An 11622-nucleotide genomic window follows, 5' to 3' on the forward strand; every position below is an offset into this window, starting at 1 on the left:
CCCAATGGTAAAGGTATCATAAGGACTAGTAGAAATTTGCCCTTTTTAAGGGTTTTGCTATATGTTATCATTATAAGGATTAGTGGCCGAAAACTGTTAGTTTCTAACCTTGCATTTAGCATCACAGGCTATACTTGCAGGATTATGATAACAATACGTTATAGGTTAAGCAGGATCTGACTTGTGCAGGATTACTTTTGAAAGAGGTTCCTGTGGGAGTCCAGGTTAAAACAGGCCTACAGCTTGATCTGACAGCAAGGATCATTGCCTGAATTATATCAATCACTGGACTGTCTTGTTCAGGCTTAGTTATTTACGGGTGGTCGACATAGAGCTGAAATATTGTGCTGTGGTGTTAAACAACAAACAGCATCGTAAAGAAGGGAAAACTGTCCAGTTTTCTTGTATTGGGTTCAAGTAGGGATTTTTTTTTTTTGTAGGTACTTGGTGATTTTAAGATGATGTGAGACAGGGTGTTTGGTGTTGAAGTGGGGTGTTTGGTGTTGAAGTGGGGTGTTTGGTGTTGAAGTGGGGTGTTTGGTTTTCAAGTGGGGTGTTCGGTGTTTAAGTGGGGTGTTCGGTGTTGAGGTGTGTTTGGTGTTGAAGTGGGGTGTTTAGTGTTGAGGTGGGGTGGTTGGTGTTGAAGTGGGGTGGTTGATGTTGAGGTGGGGTGGTTGGTGTTAAAGTGGGGTGGTTGGTGTTAAAGTGGGGTGTTTGGTGTTGAGGTGGGGTGTTTGATGTTGAAGTGGGGTGGTTGGTGTTGAGGTTGGGTGGTTGGTGTTGAGGTGGGGTGGTTGGTGTTGAAGTGGGGTGGTTGGTGTTGAAGTGGGGTGGTTGGTGTTGAAGTGGGGTTGGTGTTGAAGTGGGGTGGTTGGTGTTGAAGTGGGGTGGTTGGTGTTGAAGTGGGGTGGTTGGTGTTGAGGTGGGGTGGTTGGTGTTAAAGTGGGGTGGTTGGTGTTAAAGTGGGGTGTTTGGTGTTGATGTGTTGTTGGTGTTAAGGTTGGATGTTTGGTCATGAGTTGGGGTTTTTGGTCATTTGGTGGGGTTTTTGAGGGTGAGGTGGGTTGTTTTGTGGTGAGGGAGCAAGGTTTGAAAATCTAACAATAAATTTATGATGGCCTTACATCGACTTACCTAACGTTATTTCCATACACAACACAGACTCAGAATTTATCATAGTGCACCAATAGTTGGACCTGACGGAGGACTGTGTTTGTTGTTTCAGAGTGCTGTCAGCGGCCACCTCTATCCAGGCCAAGCGGTACTACTTTGGTGCCCTGAAGCTGAACGTCAGCCGCATCACCCTCAGCATGGTCACCACCAGTAAACTGCCCCCCGAACTCAAGGCCATCAAACACGCCCAGTCCACCACACTCGTAGCGTTTGAGGATGCCAAAGTGGATCTGGGTAAGTAGTTTTAACGTTTGACCTCAAAGTGTATCAACCAATATGCCTACAGTTTCATTGTGGAACGTTGAGGTGTTTGATGGCAGGACCCATGAAGATTCCGGGGTAGAAAAGGTCTTCAGCAACCCATGCTTGCCGTAAAAGGCGGCTATGCTTGTCGTAAAAGTCGACTAATGGGATCGGGTGGTCAGGCTCGCTGACTTGATTGATGCATGTCATCGATATGATTCACTAGATTGTCTGGTCCAGACTCAATTATTTACAGACCGCCGTCATATAGCTGGAATATTGCTGAGTGCGGCGTTAAACAACAAACCAACTAACCATGGCAGGACCTCCTAATATTGGGCTAGTATTCACTTATGTACTTTTTCCATTTTATGTCAACAGACTCAGTGCTCCAGACAAGTTGTGTATCTACAGAAAATAAACACAGAAAGAAATTAATTATTTTGAGTTCCTTTCTTGCAAATATGCATGAAACATTTCAACAACCCAATTGTGTGACTGTGATGAGCTGACTTATCCAGTGTCGCCTTGCGTAATGGTGTATCTTTATAGTGATGTACAAATAGACTGCAGGCATGATATACAACAGCTCTGCTACAGTTAATGATGCTCAAACATCAATATGTTTCACTTATAGTAACTTAGGCGCAGACCCACTGGGCACAACATTAATTATTTATTACAGAAAACATCAATGCCAGTAAATAACCAGTCTCTATTACCCGCCGAAGCATTCCATTGGGCGTAAATTGCGAAATAGCCATAATTAATGAATGGATAACTTAAAATCAGTGATGACACCAGGAGTTCAAGAAAAGGGTAAGCATGTCCTTAGAAATGTCCAGTCATTTGTTTTACCCAATAGACTGGAGTAAATTGAGTAAAAACATTAAGCCTCTAAAGAATACTGTAAAACCCTAGTGATACCGATGCCATGTGAGCAACACCTGGAGCACACGTCACTCACTCCTATGACATGTTGCAGATCCCTATGTGAGGAGTCATCCGTTTGAGACCAGTTCCTTCCTCATCAGCGAGATCATGAGCCACTACACAGAGGTAAGGTCTCAGCGTCGATGCATCAGTTACATCAGGCAAGACAAAACAGAAATATGTGCCATTACAAATGTTGCATGTGTTCAACTAAACTGTTTTATCTTGCCAGGAGTTGAAGAGCCAAGCTGCCAAGATCCTTGGCTCTGTGGACTTCCTGGGCAACCCCTTGGGGCTGTTCAACGACGTGACGGAGGGCATCTCCGGTCTCATCAAGGACGGCAATGTAGGGGGACTCCTCAAGAATGTGGCTCACGGAGTGTCAAACTCGGCTGCCAAGGTGAGGATTTAGAGAATAACTTACAAGCTTCAAAGACTACAGATAATCTGTCTCAAGGGAAATAATTTTGTAATTTCCATGCCTTGGTGAAGGCAGGACTTTCAATATTATTTCATATGTGACAGATAATCCATTAATCCTGGATTATGAATAGGTTATTATGTGTATTATCAAACTATTTTTTCTTCTTTTTTTTGAGTGGAGAAAACAGCTCAGTGAATCTATTGTTGAAATTATATCATATAACTGTGTATGATTATCAATGTGAAATATACATGATGTAAGGCTTTTCCATTGGACAAGATAACCAAGAAATTGATGTTCATAAGTGTATAAACGAAAATTTGACATTCATATGTTTTTTACGAGACTGAATTCTTGAAATGATGTAAACACTGATGGACTACAGCTGATATATCAGGTTATACATTACCCAAACAGACAAGGGTATCAATGATCTACAAATCTAAGTGTGCTGACTCAGCAATACACGAATGAGCTATACATATCCCCATCTTGTGTGTCCAGGTGGCGGGGTCTCTGTCAGACGGCCTGACCACAGCCTCCATGGATGAGAACCACAAGGAGACCCGGGACCTCATCCGCCAGCAGTCCTGCTCCACCGGGGACCACCTGATTGCCGGCATGAAGGGCCTCGGCTACGGCATCTTCGGTGGGATCACCAGCGTCTTCACTCAGCCGATATCTGGCGCCAAGGCAGAGGGCGTTGAGGTAACAACTGCTGGAGAAGATAACATGTTTTAGTATTGGGATCTTGTATATGTTTGGCTTGTGTTTCATAGAGGACGTGTGATAGTGTTGTAGCTCCTGAAAGTGGCCAGAAACTGCAGAATCAGCAGAAAAATATGTCGTTGATTTTATGTAGGTTACCTGAAATGAATGAGCATGAATGTCCTTTGGTGGAAATGAATGTTTAAAGCTGCATGCAATCAAATCCTTATGTAAAAGGTGCTGATGGGACTAGCTCTGTTTTGGCACATAATTCAAACATGATTCTAGTTGAGTCTGAACCAAACAAGACAGTGGTGGATAGCATGAACATGTATGAACAACGCCAGAGTGCAATAACACATAGCATAAACACACATAGTATAACCACACATAGTATAACCAAACATAGTATAACCACACATAGCATAACCACACATAGTATAACTACACATAGTATAACCACACATAGTATAACCACACATAGTATAACCACACATAGTATAACCACACATAGTATAACCACACATAGTATAACTACACATAGTATAACCACACATAGTATAACCACACATAGTATAACTACACATAGTATAACTACACATAGTATAACCACACATAGTATAACTACACATAGTATAACCACACATAGTATAACCACACATAGTATAACCACACATAGTATAACTACACATAGTATAACTACACATAGTATAACTACACATAGTATAACTACACATAGTATAACCACACATAGTATAACCACACATAGTATAAGCACACATAGTATAACCACACATAGTATAACCACACATAGTATAACCACACATAGCATAACTACACATAGCATAACTACACATAGTATAACCACACATAGTATAACCACACATAGTATAACTACACATAGTATAACCACACATAGTATAACCACACATAGTATAACTACACATAGTATAACCACACATAGTATAACCACACATAGTATAACTACACATAGTATAACCACACATAGTATAACTACACATAGTATAACTACACATAGTATAACCACACATAGTATAACCACACATAGTGTAAGCACACATAGTATAACTACACATAGTATAACCACACATAGTGTAAGCACACATAGTATAACTACACATAGTATAACCACACATAGTGTAAGCACACATAGTATAACTACACATAGTATAACCACACATAGTATAACCACACATAGTATAACCACACATAGTATAACTACACATAGTATAACTACACATAGCATAACTACACATAGTATAACCACACATAGTATAACTACACATAGTATAACCACACATAGTATAACCACACATAGTATAACCACACATAGTATAACTACACATAGTATAACTACACATAGCATAACTACACATAGTATAACCAAACATAGTATAACCACACATAGTATAACTACACATAGTATAACCACACATAGTATAACCACACATAGTATAACCACACACAGTATAACCAAACATAGTATAACTACACATAGTATAACCACACATAGTATAACTACACATAGTATAACCACACATAGTATAACTACACATAGTATAACTACACATAGTATAACCACACATAGTATAACCACACATAGTATAACCACACATAGTATAACCACACATAGTATAAGCACACATAGTATAAGCACACATAGTATAAGCACACAGAGGTATAACCACACATAGTATAACAACACATAGTATAAGCACACATAGTATAACCACACATAGTATAACCACACATAGTATAACCACACATAGTATAACCAAACATAGTATAACTACACATAGTATAACCAAACATAGTATAACTACACATAGTATAACCAAACATAGTATAACCACACATAGTATAACCACACATAGTATAACCAAACATAGTATAACTACACATAGTATAACCAAACATAGTATAACTACACATAGTATAACCAAACATAGTATAACCACACATAGTATAACCAAACATAGTATAACCACACATAGTATAACCAAACATAGTATAACCACACATAGTATAACCACACAAGCCCAGTCAGTTGGCCCTCCGGACAAGCACAGGCTATATGGGACCTACTGTAAATCAGAATCCCCATAGTTTCTAGAGAAAACCCGAATCAGATCACTAAGTGTGGGAGATCAATACAGATGTAACAATCATGAGTGCATCAGAGGAGAAATATTGTCATGACGAAATATCTTAGACATATTTCTAAGTAATCTTCCTACGTTGATGGTGACTTTGTGATGAAGTTAAAATTAAGCTAGGTAGGTAGCAGGATCATATTTTGGAATGCTCCTGCTGTGTGGATCTTGCTGTAGTGTGACTTGGTGTTGCAGGGTTTCTTCAAGGGAGTCGGGAAGGGCGTGATCGGCACAGTCACCAAGCCAGTTGCCGGGGTCTTTGACCTGACGTCGGGTGTGGCCAATGCTGTCCGGGACACGAGTCGGAGCTCCTCTCGGCAACTGCCTCCCCGGGTACGACACCCCCGCAGCTGCCAGGGCCCGGGGGGACTTCTCCCATCATACTCCAGCCAACAGGCAGAGGCCCAGCGTCTCCTGTACTTGCTCAATGACAACGACTTCTCAGAATTGTAAGTTTTGTGATTGTATCTTGACTTGTATACAGACTTGGATTTGTAATTGTATGTTGAAATATTAAACAAGTAATGTAGGAGGGACATGGGTGGTTTAGCCATCTAAGGTGACTCAAGTTGCTTCCCTTGGAAATGCCAGGATCCTATGATTGTTGGTTCTTGTCCCAGATTCGCCCTGATTGTGATTCCTGTTTTTTCAGCACCATGCCCATGCTCAAGGGTTTCATCATAATGGTAAACATCTAAGACCTTCATGACTTCAGGCTTTCATGGCTTAAGCTGACATACAGTGATATAACTGGACTACTCCTCAAAGAAGTAGGCGCGGTCGGGTAGCCTAGTGGTTAAAGTATTCGCTCGTCACGCTGAAGACCGGGGTTCGATTCCCAACATGGGTACAATGTGTGAAGCCCATTTCTGGTGTCCCCAACCGTGATATTGCAGGAATATTGCTAGAAGCGGCATAAAACTATACTCACTCACTCACTCAAAGAAGCATTAGTCCGAACTCCCTCCCTCATACATGATTGTTTAGGCTCTGTATGAACATACCGTATGTAGGACAACCAATGGAGTTCCTTAGACATAAAACAAGAGAGTCTACTGAACATGCTGTGAATCCTGTGTGACACAGGAATACAATGTGACCACGTGCTGTTTCTCAAAGTGATCAATGCACTATACGACTGTCATACCTCCCATACTTTCACAGAGATGTACAATAGTTGCAGCATTAAGATTGCTTTGTGAAGATCAACTAAGGCCTCTGTATGTTTTGGGGATGTGTATAACTACACATAGTATAACCACACATAGTATAACCACACATAGTATAACCACACATAGTATAACTACACATAGTATAACTACACATAGCATAACTACACATAGTATAACCACACATAGTATAACTACACATAGTATAACCACACATAGTATAACCACACATAGTATAACCACACATAGTATAACTACACATAGTATAACTACACATAGCATAACTACACATAGTATAACTACACATAGTATAACCACACATAGTATAACTACACATAGTATAACCACACATAGTATCACACATAGTATAACCACACATAGTATAACCAAACATAGTATAACTACACATAGTATAACCACACATAGTATAACTACACATAGTATAACCACACATAGTATAACTACACATAGTATAACTACACATAGTATAACCACACATAGTATAACCACACATAGTATAACCACACATAGTATAACCACACATAGTATAAGCACACATAGTATAAGCACACATAGTATAAGCACACAGAGGTATAACCACACATAGTATAACAACACATAGTATAAGCACACATAGTATAACCACACATAGTATAACCACACATAGTATAACCACACATAGTATAACCACACATAGTATAACCACACATAGTATAACCAAACATAGTATAACTACACATAGTATAACCAAACATAGTATAACTACACATAGTATAACCAAACATAGTATAACCACACATAGTATAACCACACATAGTATAACCAAACATAGTAAGCTGACATACAGTGATATAACTGGACTACTCCTCAAAGAAGTAGGCGCGGTCGGGTAGCCTAGTGGTTAAAGTATTCGCTCGTCACGCTGAAGACCCGGGTTCGATTCCCAACATGGGTACAATGTGTGAAGCCCATTTCTGGTGTCCCCAACCGTGATATTGCAGGAATATTGCTAGAAGCGGCATAAAACTATACTCACTCACTCACTCAAAGAAGCATTAGTCCGAACTCCCTCCCTCATACATGATTGTTTAGGCTCTGTATGAACATACCGTATGTAGGACAACCAATGGAGTTCCTTAGACATAAAACAAGAGAGTCTACTGAACATGCTGTGAATCCTGTGTGACACAGGAATACAATGTGACCACGTGCTGTTTCTCAAAGTGATCAATGCACTATACGACTGTCATACCTCCCATACTTTCACAGAGATGTACAATAGTTGCAGCATTAAGATTGCTTTGTGAAGATCAACTAAGGCCTCTGTATGTTTTTGGGATGCCTCAATGGTGTAGTAGATAGAGTAACTGCCCAGAGAACGGTAGGTCAGTGGTTTAATCCTCCTGCAAGGCCCCCCCTAAAGACATGGAAAGATGGTACTTATTACCCTGCCTGGCGCTCAGGAATGAGTGAGTGGGTGAGTTGGGTTTAACACCTCTTTTATCAATATTCCAGTTATATCATGGCATGTCAGCTTAATGTGGGAGGAAAGCCCGAGGTGATGCAGGTCTCAGATGTTTACCACTTCGGTGAAACCAACGAGCACGAGTATGGTGCTGACAAACCTAGAAACATAATCAGGGCGAACAGAGATTTGAACTCACAATTATAGGGTTCTGGCGTGCCCAAGGGACACAACTCTGCACAGCAAGCACTCAGGATAGAAGGTATAAGACAAGGACTGGTAGGCTTGGAGTCTGTGTACTGAGTGGTACACACTGCTATATAAGTGCAATAGTCTTGAACCCCACATTAACCCCATGTCACCTCACCTATATATTGTATTGATGACACTTTAAGTTAGACATGTCTACAGTGTGAAGAGACTGGTGTATCTATGTGCCCTGTTTGTCCTCAGTCCTATCGCCCTGGAGCAGATGCGTGGTCAGGCACACAAGGACTCCCTCCACGTCCTCATCACCTCCAAACAGGTGTACTTCCTGCGCAAACCGTCCGGGCAGGAGGACGATATTGTCCTCGACATCCTACACAAGGACCTCATTCGCTGTAATGTTCAGGAGGATCGTGAGTAGTTGTTAGGGCAAACTTTTGTTTTTACGCTTTGGGGGTGAGGGGGGGGGGGGGGGGGGGGGGGGTCTTTGTAAGGCATTTAGAAGTGATACACGTAAGAAAGAGAATTTATGGATGTCAACTTCTTTATTGTGTTTCTTGCAGTCCGACTTCGCAGTCCGACTTTTTTGCCTTTGACTTCCTGGTTCGGCTTACCTGGGGGTTATATCATTTTCTTTCGTATTTCAATGGTCAAGTTAATACCTCGGCTTATCTACGGAGTCTGCTTATCTGCGGTCATATACAGTGATAAAGAAGTTGACATTCATAAATTCTCTTCCTTCACCTTATTTTGTTTGGAGACACCTTTTTTTTGTTACAAGGCAATTTTCTGAAGTTTGGCACTGTTTTGTCATTAAGGAGGTCAGTTGTTGTGATTTTTTATCACAACGCTAAATCACTAAACTTGAACTGTTGTGTGTGGTAGTGTTCTAATGACTAAATGTAAGTCAATCTGAAGAATCATGAGCTAAAAGTCAAGTTGTGGAAGATATGGCATTCCATATGAACCAGTTAGAGAATCTATTCCCATTTTGCAATATGTTAGAAATTGAGGGAATACGTAAATGTGCATGTTTTTGTTGACTTGTACAAAACAGAGCCCAGTTACAAAGAGACATCACGATGTTTCTTCCCAGAAATGCTCTATCCATATGTGTATAAATATTTTATTGAGTTAAATACTCTTAATTGTACTTTTATTCAAAATTGTTCATAATGTGAATGATTTGCCTAAATACCTCAATATCAAAATGTGAATTTGATGAAGTTCTGTTCACAAGAGTGCCTACTATAATCAAATTCACTCTAACACCCTTCTTTCAATCGGACAGTCAGCTTAAACAACAAAGATTTTAGAAATATCTGTGTTGCAAAAAGTTAAATGCCCTCAATACAGACCAGTACACATCCATAAGTCGATCATCAGTAAATATTGTGAGCTTTGTGGGAATTGTGTTAAAGTCTTGTATGACTGACCACGAATCGTGTTAAAGTCTTGTATGACTGACAAAGTTGTCATGAATCGTGTTAAAGTCTTGTATGAATGACCAAGTTGTCATGAATCCTGTGGATCATGAAAGACATCACTACAAGTATGCCCCTGGCTCACATTAGTTTTGTCCTGACAAACTGGAGTCAGCATACTTCATGTGTGGAATTTTAATATTTCAGTCTTAGAAGATTTTTCTGATTTCTCAACAGAGAACCGAATCAGGCAGTGTTCAACAACATGTTATTTGTGTATCTGAAGCCTTGATTTGAATCCTAAGTTCTCATAAAGAATAATTAGGGGATTTGTTAACTGGAATGTAGGGCTACTAGTACGTATCTCATAATGTTTTGGTGAATCATGGGCAATGCAGAAATATACTCAGCAAAAGAAGTTAAAGAACACCCAATTTCCTCACGTGACTATAGTTAGTCTCTCATGTCATGGCAGATTAACAATAGTCATCAGGTTTTTTGGGTAGTATATTGTTTTCTTCCATAGCATCAACATCAGTCTTTTGAGCTTGAAACAAGGACAAGATCATCTGGCCCAGGCTAGAGTTTTGTATGGTCATCTATATTTGATGGGCAGTGAGAATGTATGCTAGAATCAGTCTAGTAGTTGATGACAATGCATGCTATGAAATGTACATCTAACATGTGTCCTGGTGCTGCAGCTGTGGGCCGGCCGATTGACCCCGCCACGGGTAAACCCATCCCCAAGCGCTACTACATCGAGCTGAGCATGAAGGCCGACAACGGAGGATCTGCATCATCCGACAACATCAAGCGGCCGCAGGTGCGGTGTGAGCGTCATAGTGTGGCACTAAAGGTAAATACAAGTTCTTGAGTGTAATGTTCCGAACCTGTAGTTGCCCTAAATGGCACCTCGCACAAAACAATGCAAGACACCAAATGAATTATGTCTCCCCCAGAATGGAGGGAGACATATTGTTTTTGGCACGGTTCCCGTCGGCGTTGGCGTTGGCGTCGGCGTCGGCGTTCCCACCGTTTCCGGACCATAACTCAGAAACCGTTTAATATTTTTTCGCGAAACTTTGTATACACATTAACCCAGCACTGAGGTGGTGCCTTTTGCTATTTAGAGATTTTTGACATTTTTATTTTTTCTCGTTTCCATGGAGATAAGTTGAACATAGACTCTGAATGGGGGTAAGCTTTGTTTCCTGACCATAACTCAAAAACTGTTCAATATTATTTCATGAAGTTGTAACATATTAACCAAGTCCTGAAGTGGTGCCCATTAGTTGTTTGAAATTTCTAGGAGTTCTATTTTTGTCTCTGTTATTTAGTAATGGAGGGTGGGAATGAAGAGATGGGGTTTAACGTGAAGTAAACGAATGAATGGGGGTTAGGGGAGTGGGGGGAGACATATGTTTTTACGAGTAAAAACACTTTCTAGTTTGATCTGCAGTTAGCAAGGCATAGGGATTAGGGTAGTGATTCTCTCTGCAGAGTTGCCTTCCATCAATGTGCCAGGATCTGCTGATAATAGATCATTGGTTTGTTTGGTTGATTGTTTCTTGTTAAATGCTGCACTCAGCAATATTTCTAGCTATATAATGGCAGTCTGTAAATAATCAAGTCTGGACCAGACAATCCAGTGATTGACATCATGAGCATCGATCTACGTATTTGTTATACAATGATATGCTTC

The 11622-nt window shown here is 40.5% G+C and overlaps 1 protein-coding gene across 1 annotated transcript in view; it reads left to right on the top strand.

Annotated features, from left to right (window-relative positions):
- The window catches only part of LOC139474715 (intermembrane lipid transfer protein VPS13D-like), a 118615-nt gene that overhangs the window by 97370 nt on the left and 9623 nt on the right, over window positions 1–11622 (top strand). The window contains exons 70-76 of the mRNA XM_071257815.1: window positions 1226–1407; window positions 2402–2475; window positions 2582–2749; window positions 3278–3481; window positions 5851–6104; window positions 8743–8909; window positions 10622–10776. Coding sequence (XP_071113916.1) covers window positions 1226–1407; window positions 2402–2475; window positions 2582–2749; window positions 3278–3481; window positions 5851–6104; window positions 8743–8909; window positions 10622–10776 — 1204 coding nt within the window. The remainder of the gene's footprint in view (window positions 1–1225; window positions 1408–2401; window positions 2476–2581; window positions 2750–3277; window positions 3482–5850; window positions 6105–8742; window positions 8910–10621; window positions 10777–11622) is intronic.

This window comes from Haliotis cracherodii, unplaced genomic scaffold (genome assembly GCF_022045235.1).
Source record: "Haliotis cracherodii isolate W230 unplaced genomic scaffold, xgHalCrac1.p SCAF_3, whole genome shotgun sequence".
In the NCBI taxonomy this organism is placed as follows: domain Eukaryota; kingdom Metazoa; phylum Mollusca; class Gastropoda; order Lepetellida; family Haliotidae; genus Haliotis; species Haliotis cracherodii.